Source organism: Mytilus trossulus, chromosome 6 (genome assembly GCF_036588685.1).
Source record: "Mytilus trossulus isolate FHL-02 chromosome 6, PNRI_Mtr1.1.1.hap1, whole genome shotgun sequence".
Taxonomy (NCBI): domain Eukaryota; kingdom Metazoa; phylum Mollusca; class Bivalvia; order Mytilida; family Mytilidae; genus Mytilus; species Mytilus trossulus.
Genome location: NC_086378.1, coordinates 53,732,794 through 53,754,425, shown reverse-complemented (window position 1 = coordinate 53,754,425; position 21,632 = coordinate 53,732,794). Strand labels below are relative to the sequence as shown.

Below are 21,632 nucleotides of genomic sequence, written 5' to 3'. Positions count from 1 at the left end.
CGGATAGGAAGCACGATTCGGTGGTGGTTGCCAGTGGAAAAGGGGTGTATAAATAGCCGTGAGATGTTCTGGAGACAAAAAATATTAATTTCGTCTGGGTCTCAGGAGGAGGAAAGCAGGAGTTTGATAAGAGGGAAATGGAAGAAAGAGGGAGGGAAGTGGGATTCAGGAACCCTCTGTCCACCCCTCCATTATTATCTATTCTTTACGTTTCAACACCCCATTATTCTCTTCTTTTTTTATTTTTGTATCATTATTCCTTTCTTTTTTTTTCTTTTTTTTGTCACATATTCTGCACTATTGGCCATTATATTTCTATTCTTTAATCCCCGTCTAGGTTCTCTTTTATGTGTCTGAAAATTAAACCCGTTTGGGAATTCTGCATTGAGAAGAACACAAACATCTAATTCTCTGTATCTGACATTTCAGAAAAATATTTTCATTTTCATTTCTGTACCGGAACCAAAAGATTCAGAACATACTTCTAACACTTAAATTTGTACTTACTCACACCACTTCAATCAACGCTTATCTTATAGTTCAAATTATTGTTTTGGTTTCCTTTCAAATTTGTAGAACATTCATACACTTTCATATCATGTTTTCGTTATAATTTGATGTTTTTTGTGATAATAGTTTTGTTGTAATTGTAATTTGTGTTAAATGCCTTTTTGCTTTTGTTTTTGCTTTTCAATAAAACATAAATAAACTAATGAACTTTTTTTCAATTATAAAATTGGTCAAATTGGAATCTGAGAATAACAATCACAAACGAATAACCGGATTCGTTTATTAATCCAATATAAGTCAGTGTAGAACGAATACGGTTGGCACATGGGGCATCTCTAAACATCTACTTTCTCAATTACTCGTCTCGTTAGCGTTACAATTGAGGAAAATTACAGTACTACATGTACTAATCAGACACTGCTTAGTTGTTTACCAAAAAGACAACACATTACTGTGTATTGTTCGTATACTGACCACTAGGTATATTTCGATTATGTTTGTGTTGTATAGTTACTATTTCACTAATGTATATATACCCCACATCTAGTTTTACTAAAATCATTGGCAAACCGTAAAAATATTTTTCGAATCGGGGAAAAAACTATTAAACACTAATATCAACCACCCAAGGCGTCAAATCAGATATTGTTAAGCGATTTATTTGAAGATACAGTCTAACAGACAGTCGTAAATTAAGGAAATAAAGGTGATATATACCTGTAAAACGCCAACGGACAACCACCCATCCTTTTCCCAATCTGTAACTGGGATGTCCAGAACATAAAATAAGACAAAGCTGTATCAGAACTTGGTCGGAGAGTGCTAGTATTTCCAGATTTTTGCTAAGCACAAAAACATATAAACATGACGCAAGTACCGATCTAAGAGTACAATAAGTTACTGAAATTAAGTTCAAAGCAGAGGCATAGCAAATAAATAAACCATGCTTTCCCAATCTAATATATAAATCATTATACCTCCTTCATTTAACACTGTTGTCAATCTCCACTGGCACTCCCGAACTAGTCATACCAGAAGAGTCTGCATTGGATACGAAAGGGACCAGCAAGTGGTCTTACCATAAAATTTCTTTTTTTTTCATACAAAATTCCAAGCATTTCATCCCATTGTATATTGTACCAACTTCGCAGTACAAAAATGTACTTACAATTTTTTTTAATGTCCGATCATGAATGCGTATGAAATACTTGCCGCTGGAATTTTTGCACACTCAAACAATTATAACATTCCTGACATCCAAATTCGATTACAGATCAAATACATATTTTTTCTTTGTGTTTGGCTCATTACAGCACCTGCATAGCTCGGATTAATTACTGCATTTAATGCGTATTTTCTATAATAGAGTACCATCACATGATCAAGGAGCCAAAGCTGAAAGTATGAAATGAAATGGTGATCTCATTTATATTACTAGCAATACAGCTCTTGGGATATCAAGGTATTCGATTCTAGATAGTTAGCACAATCCAAAACGATACATGTACAGAAATTGAAAATGTTTTTGAAGCGGTCGGTTGACGTGAGAATAATACCTCTTTCAAACTTTTCATATTTTGTCAATCGAATGTTCCTTTGTGAATCAATATTTAAATTTAAAGAATTTAAAGTAAACAAACAATCATCTTTCATTTGCATTATTTGTTGAAAAATGGAATAATTTTTCTTAGTATGGTGTTGCGCTCACAGTGATACGCACAGACAAGAACCTTTGCAAATGTATGAAAAAGCAGCATCCATAAAATGAAAATATCTTAACAAGTCTTAAAACAATTGTCTGAGTAATATGAAAAAATAGATGTGGTTTATTAGTCAAAGGGACACCATTCTAATAAATATAACTACATTACATCATTCTACATATCAACAAACAGTCTTAACAAAGGACAAAATTTAATGTATTTACGCGAACTCAAACTTAATCACACGGAGTAGATTATGAGCTTTTTTCTGAAATGAACCATGACGGGCATCTCGTTGTATCGTTGGGGTTTTTGTCCCCAGTCGGATAAAACAAAACACTTTAATATTGGTATTTGCTACCGCTTCGTTGTATTTGGAAATAACTGTTACATCGTAAACGGGCGAGTTAAAATTCCGGTACATCAAAATATATTGTATAAATTATGTTATTACCGAATCACACAACATCAAAATCAAATCATAGGCAAAGGTCGTATTGTATTATACATGTATGTTCTAAAAAATGTGAAAACTTCTTTTTAAAGTCCGACTTACATGTACAAAAGTACGCGAAATAATATTCTTACAATCAATGTAATAAACCATAATTTGTGGTATATTTATATAGACAGAGCATTAATTTTACTATCTTTCTCATATTTTAGTTCTTTGTTGTTTGGAGACGTTTCCAGAACAAATTAAGACCAATACAGTTTGTACAAACCAAACAAGTACATGTACTGAGTCATGTGTACACAATCAGCTGTACTACGATGGGAATTCTACAAAGACATACAAATGTATTGATGAAGATATTTGGTCTCCCCCAGTTCCAGGAAACGGTTGTCTAGGTACTACTGCCACCTTTGTCTAAGTGACAATGTTTATTTATTGTACCCTTTTAACTTATCATGCATCGATAAGAATGACGAAGTTCGATCTAGTACTGTACAAACATAGCATTGAGACTATGATAGTTTTTACTATATATAAAAAAGAGAAGATACTGTATAGCGGGTTATTTTCGCGGATTAAACAAAATCGCCAAAATAAGTATATATTGAAGTGCACATGCAAAGGTATTGATTACAGTTTTGAATCCGCAAAATAAATAACCGCCAAAATATTTTGTATACCTTATTCAATGAAAATCGCGAAATTTTACAACCGCAAAACAAACCCGCTATACGGTATGTTACAAATGTAAAATTGATGATGAAACAACTCTTCACAACAGAATGACACAAACAGTAACAACTACGATCTCCGTACAGTTTTCAACAATGAACAAAACCCATACAGCATAGTCAGCTCTGAAAGGCCCCGAGATGACAAATGCGAAACAATTCAAGCGGCCTAATTGATGTACAAAATAATGAACGAATAATAAAATATGATGCACAGGAACATACGACAACCGCTAAATTACAGGCTTCTGACTTGGGACGATGGTATGCTATGGTTGACAAGATTTGTTGTGCACCCAGTAGTAATTAGAGTCCGTAGTAAAGGTACCAGTAATTATTATCTTGATGGATTTCATTTATTTATTTTAATAAACTAAATTGATTCGATGATATATACGTGAATCCTATATACGGTTATCAATGTTTTAAATGGGATTTTTGTTTATTTTTTTTTGTGGTTTTTTTTTTGGGGGGGGGGGGGGGGTGGAGTCGTTTACTGCGAAGTTGATCCAAGTCTTCAACTGATGAAAATTGACATGGAAATTTCTTTTTGCGATAAAGAGTATGTATTGCTTTAATAGATCGAACACCTGCCACATTCTGGATGAGGTTTGATGTAGAGTACAAAACTACTGAAATAGCCTTGTACTGCCTGGATGCTCATCGGAAAGCCTTGGAGGACAACCGTAATATCTTACAGCAACAAGTTTCATTTTATTGCAACAATGTATTAGTCCGTGTAGGGGATATCTCTATCAACAGGACCGAGTCACGAACAAGTAGTTTCGCTGTAAGTATTTGTTTTACTATTTAAACAAACGGAAGTATATTATACCCAGAACAACTGAAAACATCCAGTATATGATATATAGTAGAAAGGTTATGGGGAAATGGGTCAAAGAGACACCAGCCAGACCAATTAGCAGAACATAGGCATGGACAATAGCAGCGAGAAAGTTTCACATGCGGTGACGGGCTTCAACTGACCCAAAACAATAATATGTACTAGTTTAGGAAATCATTTACCAACTGACATGGATTATAGTAAGTTATAACATGAAACCTATTGTGTATTTTATATATATATACATCAAAGTTCGTAGCATGCATTCAAAATTTTCCTCATATCTCCTTTTTCTAAAACAAATAAAAAAAAGACAATGTGTAGTAAAGTTCTTGATGTTTGGGTTAATGTAATGGAATACACAAAATGATTCACCATCATTAGTAGCAGTAGCAGCAGCAGTAAATTTCAATATAATTTTCTTTTCAGATAACAACAGTATTTTACATAGAGATTGGAGATACTTTAACAACAGAATCAAACAAAGATGCATGTTCCCTGCTTTTACAGTTGAACGTTAATTCTCAGAATCTGTTGGTTTATAGTGACACCCTGGTGTGCAGCACTGGTATATCCAGTATTAACAAAATCTCAGCCAGTGTGAACTCCGATATCAGCAGCTGTCCAGAACTACATGTACTTGTAGTTGACAGCAATGGAGACGATTATTGTGGTATGTTTAAGTTCATAAACCAATTTGATTGAATACATATCCTGTTTAAAGGCTTTCCCTACAATGATCTTGTAATTATTTCATCTGCCAATAAAATTTCAGCTTCAAATTTTGAAAGTGTACGAATTTTTGACAAAACCAGAGGATCATGTTTTTTTTAATTGTAGAAACAAATATTGTAACAAATAGTACTCAGAAATATATATAGAGTATATTAGGTTTGGGTATGATGATATCGATGGTCTGTTCATTTGTCTATTGGATTCACTGGTACAACTTGTAAGTGGACACTGTCAGACTTGTTAATACGAATACATGTAAGACCATTTCAGTTGTGTGTTCTTGCCTAATAAAGTAGTAGTTATGGCACAATGATATGTCGACCAATCCACTCAAAAAGTCATTCAGCCTATTGCGCCACAAAAGGTAACGAAGACACCATTTCTCAATTAGGAACATTTGCGTTTGAATGATTTAGTTCATTGAAAAATATTGATCTTGTATTCATTCTATTGGTAAATACTTGTTGGAGCAATAAACGGCGTGTGCAACGAGAGGTAACTCACGTTTTTTTTTATCATACGAGTAAGTAAAATAGAATGTTATCAATTAATTCATTACTAATCAGGTGTAATAATAGAATCCCCGTGGAAATTTGTAATACATAAAAGTTTGTTATTGTAGATTTTATTACTCAGTCATTCCTCTACTTCTATTCCCTTACTCATTTTTACATGTATTTTGACAGGCTAAAATCATTTAAATTGTAAATCATAAAAAGAAATCTATATAGGGTGGCGTAATATTGGTTCTCATGCATTTTATTTCAGTCATTGATTTACCTGTACTTGGAGTTGAATCCTTTACTTATACTGCAAATATCAGCCAGGATGTTACTCTATATTGTGAGCTGCTGTTCGGAATCCAAGTTACCGGTCTGTATTGGCAGCAAGACAATCAAAACTTAACAGCTGCATCGTTCAGTGATAAATACAGTAGTGTTACGAAGGAAATTGCTAGTTTAACCATTCGGAATGTTACCTATGCTGATGCTGGGATTTATTCTTGTCATGCTGTAAACTATGTTGGAACTGGTAGCAGTCCAGATATACAATTAAATGTGATAGCAAGAGTAGAAGGTGATATACTATTTATATTTAGAATGGTCATTTTCCTATAAGCTTGCATTGCATTCAGTTCTTTTTTTTATTCAAATATCTATATATATATATTAAGCATGACCTTTTTTTTGTTCTTAACTCTTGAGATATATAAATGTATTCTTAAAATCCAAATTCTCAAAAAGTGCTATGCGTAGAAACGTGAGTAAATACAAGTAACACTATATATATCTTCAATTAATGTATATGCAATGAGTAGATTAAGTATATTTCAAGACCATTCATGATAACATGGTCAATGTTTTGTTCATTGAAATTTAAAATATAATGCGTCAATCTAACAAATAAAACTGTAATAGTATCAAGTTTTTCAATCATTCAAATATTTCTTGTGAGTGGCAAATTTACCTTATAGCAGGTTAATCAAAAATATGTCGATGTTTTTTCTATGTTTAGTTTGCTTACAAAGAGCATTGATCATACTCGTTAATGGTACGTTGCATCAAGTCTACTTTCTACCGGTTGTACCCGGTAACTGGGAAATTAATCATCTCAAAAAGTTTATCAATAAGGAGAATGCTGTCGTACGGAGTAATTTTATAACACATCAATTACCATAACCATTCTTCTTTAGATTTTGCATCATTTTGCGTCTTTTAGAACTACTCACTCTTCCAGAGCAACAATGTCATTTCCGGGTTTAGTTAGGGTTCATGTTGCTCAGCCTTTAGTTTATCATATGTTGTGTTTTGTTAATTGTTGGTCTTTTCAGTTTGTTTTTGGGGGTTTCTTTTGCAAATTTCTTTCAACTTATGAGTTTAAATGACCGCTTGATATCTTTCACCTCTCTTTTTGAAGTAAGAGAAGTGTTCAAAATACGATTGTTTTACTGCATGGCAAAATAAGTGTGCCATTTCGTTACTACTATGTAAAAAATACGGAAGAAGAAATATCTGAATCATTTATTTTTCTTACTTATCATTCATAATAAATATCATTATACTTTAATTGTTTTTTTTAGATATTCCTGATGTGCATATTCCTGAACCTAACTATTATGTGACTGCTGGAAATAATGTCACACTCAACTGCTCTGTGTCTGCTTTCCCATCTGTACATGAGGTGGTATGGACAAGAAATGTTTCTGAAATGCTTGAACTTATTTCTTCCGATGACGTAAAATTCCAGGGAAGTACTACAACATCACCTTCACTGACTATTATGTTTGCTGATATATCAGCTGACGGAATATACATTTGTACGGCTACTAATGCTGCGGGAACTGGCAGGAGTTCACCTACAATGCTGCATGTTTTAGGAGGTAAGATGGAATTTATAGAAGACAATATGAATAAGTAAACGATACAGTTGCAATACAAATTATTTTGAAACTTGAAACATTGAATAAAAAATTTTTGCATCAGTTTTAAATTCTAAACCCTCTGTAGATAGCATTCACTTATTATGTTTGACCAAATACAGTTCAAATACTTTATATTTGCTACCAGTTTAACATCAAATAGATAAATTTTAGTATTTTGGAAAGTTTAAAATACTTTTGAAATCAATTTAAAAAAAATGTAGATTGGTAGATTTATTGATGATTGTTTCACAGAGCGTCAGAACTCAATATATACTACATTACCGCCTGCAGAAAATGCAGATAAAATCAGTTCCCAATTGCAATAAAAAAATATTTAAGATGACCTATTTGACACAAGGCACTTTAATTGGCACTGAGCATCATGACAGATGAGCAAATCTAAATCATACAGAACATACCAAGATGTTACTTCATGAATGTTAGCAATTTACATGTGTATGCGTATATAAAAAGACTCTAATGAGGGAGAGAAAAAACAAGAGAACCAACATTAAAAATTAAACATGTAATGGTTTATCTGATATGTGCTTTATTTTTTAGATAAACCAACTGTTCAGATCCCAGAGTTAATATATACACCAATACTAGGTAATAATGTTACCATCAAATGTAACTACAGTTCCGATCCGCCAGCGACAAGTGTACAGTGGAAATACAATGATTCAGGAAATTTTATTAACATCAACTTAGATGAGGATCAATATTCTGGAAGTACAACACTAGAACCATCACTATCGATCTTTAATATAAGTTTTGATGACACTGGAGAATACATATGTACCGTTGTTAATTATCTTGGAACAGGGAACAGTTATCCTGTCACCGTGCTTGTTGTTGGAGGTATGATCATATAAGTATCACACAATAAACCAGCGTTTAAAAGATGGGTGCGAGATTTTCCCATTGGTGGCTTCGGCTGTTTTCTTCTCTTTGGTCGGGTTGTAATGACTTTGACACATCTAAAGATTATAAATTCACTCTTCAGTCTGCTACATAATAGTAATTATACTGAGGGTGACACAATATAAAACTGAGTGTTCAGGTTCGGAAATAAAATAGCGAAAAGATATATAAAGAAGATAATATCATTTGGTAATCAAAAATTAAAATGGTAATAAGAGTAATCAATTGGCACAATGAGCATCAAGTTGAACCGATATAACTCGACTTCTTTATATCTTAGACTGAAACAAAAATAACTCTTCTCACATTTCGTGCATCGCAATCGCAGGTTTACATTTATAAGACGGGTTCAAATACATAAAAAATTGACCACATATGGTAATTAGTCTATCTATATTTTTAGGTTGATTTATTTTTCTTTTCTGCAACTTTGCCTTCTTGACATTCTCATCGTAACTTTAATCCTACTATTTTTATGTTTACTTTGTTGTCTTTGATATCGACTTGTTCATTACAGATCCACCGACAGTTGACGCTCTACCACACTTGTATTCAACTATACTTGGAACTAATCTAACAATGCTTTGTAACGTTAGTGGAATACCTGCGCCACAGTCTGTTTCTTGGCTGCGCAATGAATCTTCAAGACTGACGTATATTCAGTCTAATAGCGGAAAGTATGGCGGAGGAATCCTCACTTCGCCTTCGCTCACAATATATAACGTTGAGGACACAGATGAAGGCTGGTATACATGTTTGGGTACAAACCTGGCGGGTAGTAATTACAGCGAACCTGTATACCTCAATGTTTCAGGAGGTAACAGCTATATTATAACGAACTTAATCAGATTAGACTACTGAAGTATAAGCTATGTAATTGGTCTTCACAATTCGGAGCACCAATTAAAACAAGTCATATTTCAACTAATTTATACTCTGTTGAGTCATAAAATGTTAGTTTTATTGTTCGTTCGGAAATAATTAAAATTTACAGTCAGATAATATGAAACAAATAGTTGTCACCAATTAAATAAACATTTATCTTTGTTACTAAACTGCAAATGCAATTCAACGATGGATACATAAAACCAACATCATTTATCGTGATAAAATAACACTAAAACTATATTGTTTACTTTATCATAGATTTGTACATCAAAAGTGAAATCACAAAAATACTGAAATCCGACGAATTCTAAACTGAACATGCTGAATGTCCTTAGTTAAATGGCAAAATCAAAAGCTCAAACACATCCAACGAATGAATAACCACTATCATATTCCTAAAAATATCATACCGAAACTTATATTGGATGCCCGGCCAAAAAGCAGAGTTATCATATTTACATACATAAGGTAACAATAACATGAAGTCTCGGCCCTCTAGTTGATGATGATCTATACAAGATCCGATACAGATGTTACCATGCCCTGTTCCCTACATGACATTTACAGGCCTTGTGTTAAATTTTTCATTACTGTTTTACATTTTAGATGAGCCACATGTACGGATAGGTTCACACGAATATACTGTGATTTATGGTAGCAATGCCACAATGGAGTGTTTTATCTCATCTCATCCAATCGTCATGTCAGTCCTTTGGCAACAACATAACACGACTGGGTCCCTGGCCGATGTTGATACTGATGAACAAAGTGTAAGGGGTGGAACCGTATTGCAGCCATCTTTAACTTTAACACGTGTTAATTTTACACATCGAGGGTTGTATCGGTGTACTGCAACGAACCAAGTCGGGACTGGATTTAGCAACTTTACAAATTTAATAGTCATAGGAGGTATATTTAAATAACTTAAAGGTTATATATCAATTGATGATACCATTATTCCTTACCTATACTGAAATTGTATTGTATTGTATTGTATTGTTTTCTTTTCTAATGTTCTATGATATATGTTTGAGTTGATTTAAGATTCTCTTAAATATAAATTCCAATCGTTCCTAGTAGTTTATACGATATATTTATTTACATTACTACTCTAAAAAGAAATGAACTTAATAATAATATATTTAAGGTAGAATACATTTTCACACACACTAATTAAAACTGATCCTGCCAACACATTAAACACACCAAATGTCATCCGAACATTATTCAGTTATTCAAAGAATGGCTGTTTGCTTTTTCAGATATTCCAAACATTCATGTGCTGAAGTCTTTATACGACGTAATAGTCACAAGTAATATAACACTTGCATGTAATGTTAGCGCAACACCAAATGTCACAAATATCACGTGGCAGAAAGTTTCAACCAATGAAACAACCGATATTGAAATTGATAATGTGAAATACGGTGGTGGAACTGTTAATGAACCTTCACTAACCATTTGGCATTTAGAAAATGACGATGAAGGCTGGTACACTTGTACTGCAGAAAATTTAGTTGGTATTGGAACTAGTGATCAGATTTATATTAATATTACCGGAGGTAAGTTGTGTGATCTATATTTGAATTTCATATTAAAAGTTTTCTAAAGTTACTTATCACATAAAAATAAGGAGATGTAGTATAATTACTAATAAGACAACTATATAAAAGTTCAGATGAAGTGAATGTTAATGTATTCTGTTATAGGCAAACGTATGGCCTTTATAAACTTCATACCGAATAGATGGCCATAAAAGGTATCGACATTAAAAATGTAAAGCAATTCAAACGAAAAAACTAACGTTCTAATTCATAACAAAACAAAATTACCAAAAAAATTAGGGCAGAATTGAAAAACGACAACTAATTAACGACAGCCTCCTGACTTGAACAAAAGAGGCTAATGCAGAATTAAATATGTTTGCAAGCACCAAACTCCCCCCTAACATGAAACAGTGGTGTACCATTAACAGATTAAATGAAACGAACACTGCCGATATGCCTGTAAATGTAAGAAATGGTAAATTGGAGGTCATTATCTACACATAATTGATGTATTAATTGTATACAGATATTTACATAAATTTAGATTCAATGCTTAGCTTCTAATTGATATTTCTTAATACTTAAGGAACATCAGTACTTACTGATGACAGATATATACAATATTTCTATTAACAGCGCAGTAGCGAAGTAAGTATTTATCAGTTTGTTGGTTGAAAGTTATGTATTCAGTGTTGTTTCATAATTTGTTCATTTGTATATTATTATTTCAATTTATTCTGTTCAGACATACCGATGATAACTATACCACAGAACTCATACGACGTTATTCTTGGAGAGAATGTGACAATTGCCTGTGAGATAAGCTCACATCCACCACCAACAAAGGTTTCTTGGCAATATAAAGTAGCAGGAGATTTTACACCAATAACCATCGACGATGTTAGATTCAGTGGTAGTAGTGTAGCCAACCCATCTTTAACAATTAGCTTTGTTACATTTGAAGATGACGGAGTGTACATATGTGTTGTTGATAACTTTGTTGGTGAGGGTAAAAGCAATTTGACAATCCTCTCCGTAATTGGAGGTAAGCCACGTGACAAATTACATATTTACTCAATTCATTTTTTTACACTTTGTGTGATCAATATAGTCATTTTGTTAACTTGCATAATTTAATAAAGACGATACAAATTTGTCCTTATAGTAAACTTCTTTTATTCCTTTAAGTAAATCAATTATTTGTAAAATTTCATCTTTGTTTGACCCTAACTCTCCTTGGTGACCGAGTGAAGTATACATTGTAGTTAATGTTTGAAATCGTACTAGAACATTGGTTTTATGTTGGTCTATTTTACAGATCCGCCTGCTGTATCTGTGAGTTCAACACTATATGACGTAGTCGAAGACGACAATGTTACATTACAATGTAATACTTCTGGTATCCCGGATGTTCAATCCGTATCTTGGCATTTAAACCTTACAGCAACTAATCATATTCAGAACATGATAAGATACCAAACTGCATTAGAACCGTCTTTAACAATTTTAAGCGCAGCATTGAATGATGAAGGCTTGTATACATGCACTGCAACAAACTTAGCTGGGACAACTCGGGGAGTACCAATACAATTAAATGTTGATGAAAGTAAGTAAGAATATGTCAAATAATTTTTTATGCACTCAAAATGTCAAAAGGATGATTGTTTTTATTTAGTTAGTTATAAGGGAGAAGTGACTGCCCAAAACGGATGTAGAATTCAAAATGCTTCATGTACTCTTCTCTGTGTGTGATTGTTAATCTAGCAACTTGGGTTGCGGTAGGGGGATATATGTAACTTGTTGCGTGGCAATAGTGTTGCCTCTATTCATCATGCACTCATTTTCCAGTGACGGTCCAATATTTTGGAAGGTTATTGTAAATAATGTCAGTATCATATATAAATTCAGCAAGATGTGGCCGGATTGTCAATGCGACAACCATTTACCACCGACTTAAGGTTCGTCATAACAAACTGACAAATATGGCCGTATTTTCACTTCAAAAACTACTCTGTGTACAGACTAACCTGTGCTGTTTGGAAAATTGTAATGCATAGCATCCACTATGTATCCACTATATATGAAAGTTAAATGCATTTTGTGTTTAAGAAATATTATATTTTTCTTGTTTTTTTATGAGCATTTTTTTTCCTTTCTGCAGAAGGTGTAAAAATAAACAAACATCTGAATTACTTTGATCTGTCCACTCACTGACTCAGAAAATTTCTCTAACTCACCTTTAGTTGTGAAGATAACTCTTGTCCATGTCAGTTAAGGACAATCAAAACAATACAAACCGGTTTTTTACCTGAGAGAGCATCTCATAGTTAATTTTGACACCTTTTGTTTGTATGCACATTGAACGACAACTTTATGTGACGTATATATTTTTTCTGACATCAGACACTCAAATCAATCCATGTGTTCGTAGGTAGTAGATGTTTTTGTGTCCTGTTAAATATTTCCTTTTAAAAGTTTTGGATTCTCATAAATTCTATGTATAACTTTTGGACTAGTTTGAATCTCGGTCTATTTCTGTAATTTATTCTTACATACTTTTGATTTTTAACCCTGTATGCGTACATTGCCTATGTAAATTTTAAAATTGTTTGTATGCACATTGAACGACAAAGTTATGTGACGTACATAATTTTTCTGACGTCAGACACTCAAATAAATCCATGTGTTCGTAGGTAGTAGATGTTTTTGTGTCCTGTTAAATTGTGCCTTTTAAAATTGTTATACGATGATGACTGATGTACCCATATTTTGACTATTTTATTAATTGTGACTGTTTATTTAACGCATCATGTAAATGTAGCGGAATTTGATGAGACTGTTATTAAAGTGAGAGTGTTAGCGCTATAGAACCAGGTTTAATCCACCATTTTCTACATTTGAAAATGCCTGTACCAAGTCAGGAATATGACAGTTCTTATCCATTCGTTTTTGATGCGTTTTGTTTTTTGATTTTGCTATGTGATTATGGACTTTCCAAATTGATTTTCCTCTGAGTTCAGTATTTTTGTGATTTTACTTTTTGCATGAAGAAAAAAAAGCTCATTAAAATCCAAAAGTGATTTTATCTTTCTGAAACACAACATGCATTATACTTTATTATATCTAGTGGATGCCAGGCATTAAAAATTTTCTAACTCCACAGGTAAGTCTGTACTCAGAGTATTTTCTGGCATGTAAATACAGCCATATTTGTCCATTTGTTATGATGAACCTTAATGCTGTAGAAGTAAGCAAACCTATATAGCAAAGCAAGCTATAAAAGGCCCCGAATCGACAAATTGTTTGAAGAACAATTCAAACGAGAAAACTAACGATCACTGGAAGCGTACATCCAGCTTTGGGGTGTAGTACCTGGAGTATTAAGACAATCACTATGTGTAAAGTAAATGTTTACTGTTACATATTGATTCAGTATTTCAGTTGAAACAAATGTATATATTGTCTCGTTATTGCACTAGTTGAAGTAGCGGCATACCACAAAATATACCTTATCCTCCAATACAATCATATTTCGATAAAAGTTTATAAACGGAAGTGAAATCGAATTCGGTCTATTACCGCTTAACACACGAAATAAATCATACTGTTGTATGCTATTTGACGGTGGACACTGACAGATCCAAATAATTTATCTCCAAATAAACTTGAAAATATCTTCAATTAATCAATGATTTATTTTGTCTCGTTTCAGAATGTACGAAGTATGTTCCAGATGTTAGTCATTCTGTTATAGATTGCACGTTTACCAATAATACCGGTACTTGTGAAATCAAGTGTAACAGTGGCTTTATGTTCAGAGATGGTAGTGCCAGCAAAATATATAAATGCACAGGACGAAGCCAATGGGTACCACCTCTTCCTATGCCAACATGTTTAGGTATGTTGTGAACAAGGTCACAAGAGACTATTCTAGGGGAAAAGTTAGGTAAATGACGATAACATTTGGACTATTTTTGCTTATTTTATCTATATTCAAATTGTTAGTTTTAAAAGGGTTATATGGAATTTCATCGAGATAAATAAAAGGACATGTAACTATGGTACACGTAATTTATTTATTGTACTTAAAAAAGAATTTACCATAATATGTTGTTATACTACTATTATAACAATTACGTTGTAACTATGGAAAAGAAACTTTCTACATGTCATTTAAATAAGAAAAAGTATATGTCTATTTTCTGACATGATTTATTGTGATTTTGTAGAAACAGCTCCATCTACTTACACTCTTGTAGTAAACATTAAATACAGATCAACTGGTATTGCATTATTCTGCAAGACGGCACACAACCAAGCCATTATTAATAACTATGATACTATCATTCAGCAGATTTCAGTATATTGTAATAATGAGTTTGTAACAGTTGGACCAATAGCAATTAACAGCACCAATTCAACGACGTCTAGTTTTGATGTAAGGTTTTTATATCGATAGAGATACCATTTGTTAAGACACATGATTGGATGCTCAGATGCAGTAAAGTACTGTTGAGTTATTGTTATTGAACCGTTTAACAAATTTATTGTATTGTCTTGTTCTGTATGTGGTCCTAAAAACTCTTACACAACTACTTTAGTACAAGTAATCTTGATGTACAGTTCTAAAGATGCATATCAAATGTACATCTGTACAGCTGTATATCAACTGTACTTCTGTAAAACTGCACAATTTTAAAGCTGTATATGTTAAAACTATATAAGATAAAAAATATAAATTCTACCACTGCATCTTGTGTGATACGATATATATCTACAGTTAATATACAGTTTACATATGCACAGTTGATATACAGCTTTACAGCTCAACAGTTTATAAACAGTTATAGAGATGTACAGTGTATCTTTACATATGTACAGTTTATACACAGCTTTACAGATGTACATTTGATATGCATCTTTAGAACTGTACATCACGATTACTTGTACTAAAGAAGCTGTGTATACTATCACATTGGTACCTGCCTAAATATTTTCTTATCCTGCAATACGTTTTATTCTAGATGTTAGCTAAACCAATAAAGTGTTAGAACTATATAGATATGACAGAATAAATGTAACCTTCGTGGTTAAGATGTTATCCTCAATCGGTAATTTGTACTCACTTAGTAAATTAAAATTAAATTGAGACGTCTAAAATGACAATATGTATATTTAGCCACCTCATACTTTTTCGTCACAAAACTTACGCTATCTTTGTTTTGATCTTTATCTTACACAGTACTTATACTCAAATCATAACGGCCAAACTCTCTTGTTATATAGTTTTCCAAATGCCATAACACTTATATGTTCTAGATCACAACAACATATTTCATTGTTGTCGGCGACTCGTCAACACCCAAGACAACAACTGATGCATGTGGACTGTTGATAGATAACAATATAAAGAAAAGTGACTTCTTCGTCTACGGTAGTAGCTTACAATGTGACAAAGAAGAATCTACCGTCACAAAAACAGACGGAATTGTAGTTAGCAAAGAGTCAATATGTCCTGTTGGCTTTTCACTCATTGATGGAACAAATATATGCAGTAAGTTTTTGAATTTTTATTTTGATATGACGTTTGAGCCAATCATGTTCTATCTTGTCTATCTAGAGAATTCTTTTCTTGTTCACTGTTTTAAAATTTTAGATACATTTTAAAAATGACTCATAGTCTAAAACGGTCATTTTGATCTTAAAATCATCTAGTGAAGTCCATTTTAAGACTTATCCACTACAGTAAATTAATTTCTGTTCAACCCCTTCGTTATTGGTTAATTAATGACTGTTTAGTAGTTGTCAGTTTGATGTTGAATACAAATATCATATATGGAATAGTCTAAACATATACTGATGTCATCGTAATTGACAATCTCCGGCGCAGAGATCACATCCGTTCCGTACATACTTTGCATCACTACACTAGTCATTGTATTGTAGTGTACTAAGTATAAGGAAAGAAAACGAGCGCTGTACGGAGATTGCGTAATTGACCGCAAGCCAATTGTCTGAACAGTTTTTCAACAACTGCGCTAGATAGGTCTGAAAATTAGCTGGCAGACTGAAAGACCGAGAATAACTTAATAATTTGTTGTTCATCCTTCTAAAAATATTTCGTTCAAAATGACCGTATGATTTCAAAGTGTGTTTACTATTGATGCTCCGTCATTCCATTTCACAGTTTTCTTTCCGGTTGCAATGAAATATAGCTGATCGCCTGTGCAGAACATATCATTTATTATATTTATGTTGACACCTTTATAAATATAACGAAATTATTTAAACCCTGTATAGAATAATGTCATGAATGTTATGCACGAGACAATCAATCAATCAACCAATTAAACATGATATATCGATATAAGAATATGTGGTTTAAATGCCAATGAGACAACTCGGCATCGAAGTCAAAGTTTGCAAAGGTAAACCATTAATGATTATATGTCAAACTACGGTCTTCAACACGGAATTTGTCTGCATATATTCACAAAGGACATTTGTACGCTAAATGGTAAAATAAAATTAAAATCTATTACTCCAAACATCATCTATAAAAAATATATGACGTGTAGTTGTACTAAATCACATTGTGTATAGTTTGAAAAAAGTTACTGCTGTTAATTTAAATTTTTAATCCTGGTATCCATTTTATTTGATTGGTGCCAGAATTAACACTTTATTTATCCTACATTAGAAATAAAAGTTCATGCATCAAAAATGTATTCATTTATGTACTATACTACAATGTAATAACATGAATAATGCATAGGAACACATTAATGAATGGTTTTTAGTTGATTTGAGATTAGCTAATATACTAGTGTAAAGAGTACAAATTCGGGTTCAAATTATTATCATAAGTGAAATCGACTATTGAAACATTTTCTTTATTTGGGGATATTAGTTGTGAATATGTGTTTTCATCGTATAAGATAGGTGTTGTAGTGGTTTAATAATTTATCAGCAGTTAATATACAGTTCAGGATGTTTCGAATGAACTATGAATCATATTTTACAAACGGAAGTACTTAAACAAAAAAAGATATAAATTAATCTTTCTGAAATAATACTCGGCAATTACAAATAGTGTACACTAGAATAGGTATTACATCGAGATAATGTTAAAAAAATGATCTACGACAAGAAATGCAATAATCTATTTAAATTAGACGAATGTTGTTTATTAATCATATATCATTTTTACTGTTCCTTCGTGTGAAAGAAAAAAGTAAAAATCACATAAATACGAAACTCCTGGGAAAATTCACAAAGAAAATCCCTAATCGAATGAAAAAAAAACTCAAAAGTTCAAACACATTAATCGGATGAATAACAACTGTTATATTCCTGACTTGGTACAGAAAATAGAAAAATGGTGGATTGAATATACTATTGCATACTGAATTGTCATTGTTTGATTAGGTGCCTTAAAAAGAATTAGATATAAAATATATATTTGCATATTTCTATTTCAAGTATCCGAAATTCCACAAGTAGGTAGCACTGATTCACAGTATACAACTGAAGTTGGAAGCAACGTGACATTGTACTGTGATATAAAATCTAATCTTCCTGTTATATCAATCCACTGGCTGTTTACTCCATATGGTAAAACCGATCAAGTAGCCATTCGGACAAATGACAGTCGGTATACAGGAGGTACTACGCAGGAAGCGTCATTGACCATCAAATATGTTACTTTTGATGACATCGGAATGTACAAATGTTCCGCCATAAATGACGTCGGAGTTGGTAGTGGACCAAACATGATGTTATCCGTCGTCACAACAGTTCAAGGTACGTGCAGAACTTTCAGAACGTGAAGTAAATATCCGATAAATATAATTTTGAAAAGATATTCATGAAGAGAAACCAGATAGTATTTATTGTTGAACATTTTTGTTATACTTGCATTGCGATTCGACATTAGAAATTTATTGATTCGCTTACTATACTAAACATGATGAGTAAAATCATGTTTTAGATGAGATTGTTTTTACATTCTAACATAATGTAGATTTGACTTTAACACGTTCATTGTTATATTTTTCGAGATCATGCCGTATTACGCATTTGCAATTAGCCATAATGAATGATATTTGAAAACCCGTCCCAACGACTTCTGTACAGTTCGTCTTTTATATATGTTTGTTGGCAGTTTATTTTCCGATTGTTATCGATATGTTCTTAGGGATTTCCCCTGTATTTAGAAAGTTCTTTGTATCCAAGTATCATGTCTAAAGGAAAAAGAGAGAAAGAGAACACTGTTACTTTTTTTGTAAAATGCTAATTGCTAGGCTTACACGTTAAACATTTTTCTACACAATCAAAACTTTCATAGCAATGAATACAATGAAGAGGTTGAAGAGCGATAAACTTTACCCGTTTTAATATTATTCCTGTCAATTCCTTTTATGTTCAGTATTTTTCGTTGTTTCAGATTTACCTATTGTAGAAATATCGAAAAGCTCATACGCTGTTATACTTGGTAATAATGTGACATTAGAGTGTAGCATTACGTCAGACTTTCTAGTATCGAATGTTAAATGGCAGAAAAAAATTGGAAACCCATTTGTAGATATAATCATTGATAATGAAATTTACCATGGTAGTACAGTAGGTAATGCGAATTTAGTTTTAACTGGTGCCCGGTTTAGTGATAGCGGTGAATATATATGCACAGCAACAAGCTTCGCTGGAAGAGGGAATAGTAACATTTCAACCCTATCTGTGATAGGAGGTAACATTCTTTTATTTCTTAATCAAATTTGAGACAGAAATTAAAATAAACTGTAAGAGTATGAGAATAATTTTAATATGTCAATACCAATAATCTAAGAATCATCAATATTATTGATACTAGTCCTTTTGGGCTTTTACTCGAAAAAAATTTGAAGAAGTTATCATATATTCAAACTTAGTCCAGGACGACATATTGTTACATTTAGCGTTATCCTTCACAATGTGTTGTGTACATATTGTTTGATCTTCCAAATAAATATTCATCATGTTGAAAACATGATAAACGATAAGCTAAATACATGAACATCTGTCCTGTCTTTTAACAAGAATCGCCAATGCAATAATTGGCTTCCATGTACATTTTTGAATATTATCAAAATAACAGATGCAGTATTTAGAAATACTCTGTATGATTAATATATGTAAAAATATGTAGTTACATGTATAAGGTAGATTTGATTTGATGAAACAACTATTTTGATATGCAATCTCTCCCCGGGCATGTTCTACGTGACACAACTTGTATTTATTTTGATTATCTATACAGTTCTTTTGCTGACATTACTTGTAAAACAAGATGAGTGAACGATCTGATTTTCAAATTTTGAATGATAAGCATTTGATATTATTTTTTTTAACTTTTCCTGCGTTATTTTGGCTCCATCTTGATTTTGCAGATTTGCCAGTTGTGACTGTTAGTTTACACTATTATACAGTACAGTTTGGTAGTAGTATTGTGTTACAATGTATGATATCTGGTGCTCCAACAGTCACAGAAGTGATATGGTACCGTAACGATAGTGGAAATCTAAAACCGATTGATCCGATGACTCCAGATTTCAGTGGGTCGTTACCTAATATTCCTTCGCTTACCATAATAGTGGCACAAAGTAAGGATGAAGGGTGGTACACATGTACTGGTACTAATCTGGCTGGAACAGCGTCTAGTGCTCCTGTTTATCTAAATGTAACAGCAAGTAAGTTTGTAAACCTTTAAGACTGGAAGTCTTAGTTCAATAAAAAACAGATAAAACATTTAAGATTCCCGGTTACATTAAAAGTATCTCTATGTGAGTAAACTCAACAAATACCAGGATTACGAAATGGAAAGCTGGACCAGCGTTTCGACTACAAAAGACTTGGCAGTGAGGCTCTTATAACAATGTTTAAAAGGTTAAATTAAGTACCAAGTAGAAGAGCATTGAGGACTGGAAATTCCGAAATGTTTTGCAAAATACAGCTACGGTAATATATTCCTTTAATATAAAAGCCTTTAGTTTCCACAAATGCATAGCATAATATTTTTTTTTTTCAAAAATGGATTATATACCTGAAGTTTAAAGCTTTGTAAGATGAACAAGCCGTACAAAAGATGAGTTTGACATTCATCTTTGTAACTAAAATCTTTACCGAGTGCTTTAAAACTCTTTTTATCTCGTCATCAAAACAAACAATAAAATGCCGATATATTTTGTCTTTGTTTACAGATAAACCTGTCATTACCAATTTACAAAATAGGTACGATGTGATCGCAGGCGATAATGTTCAACTTCAGTGTTCAGTTTTTGCCTATCCTCCTGTTCTAACATCAACCTGGACAAGAAATGCAACTGGTACATTCCAAAACATTGCCACTGATGGAAACAAATTTCAAATAAGTGGTAATTCCACGTTCTCCTTGCAAATAAATCAAGTTGATCTGAGTGATAATGGAGTTTATGTGTGTCGATCAACAAATGATGCTGGTACTACAATCGGAGCACCTATAATACTACATGTCATTGGAGGTAGAAGCTACTTTATTACTATTTTGTTAACATGCAGCTTGTTTTATTATTTTTATAAATCATCCTTAACAATAAAAAGACGTAGCAGTACAGAGACGCATCTATTATTAATATAGGGTCTATAAATGTTGCTTTGTGGATGTCATTCCCTCAGTTTCCCATATAACCTTAATGAAATTTTAAATGTATAAACAATATATCAAAGCTGCATACACTTTTTAGGGATTGGGTCCAGTTTTTTTCATCTGAATCTATATCTTTTCAAACATTAAATAGGTTCGTACAACAACAAATTTTTTTTTATGAAAATAACGGAAAAAGAAATGATGCCATTAC

At 32.6% G+C, this 21,632-nt stretch overlaps 1 protein-coding gene across 1 annotated transcript; it reads left to right on the top strand.

Moving 5' to 3' along the window:
• Positions 1-1,870: 1,870 nt before the first annotated feature.
• On the top strand, positions 1,871-20,506 carry LOC134722817 (hemicentin-1-like). Its single transcript, XM_063586443.1, has 18 exons — positions 1,871-1,972; positions 2,880-3,065; positions 3,983-4,191; positions 4,675-4,918; positions 5,749-6,057; positions 7,061-7,360; positions 7,964-8,263; positions 8,844-9,143; positions 9,821-10,123; positions 10,477-10,776; positions 11,507-11,806; positions 12,080-12,367; positions 14,474-14,659; positions 14,991-15,199; positions 16,081-16,315; positions 18,244-18,564; positions 19,208-19,507; positions 20,226-20,506. The coding sequence occupies exons 1-18, from the start codon at positions 1,924-1,926 to the stop codon at positions 20,504-20,506; spliced, it is 4,620 nt and encodes a 1,539-aa protein (XP_063442513.1). The 5' UTR covers positions 1,871-1,923.
• The last annotated feature ends 1,126 nt before the right edge of the window (positions 20,507-21,632 follow it).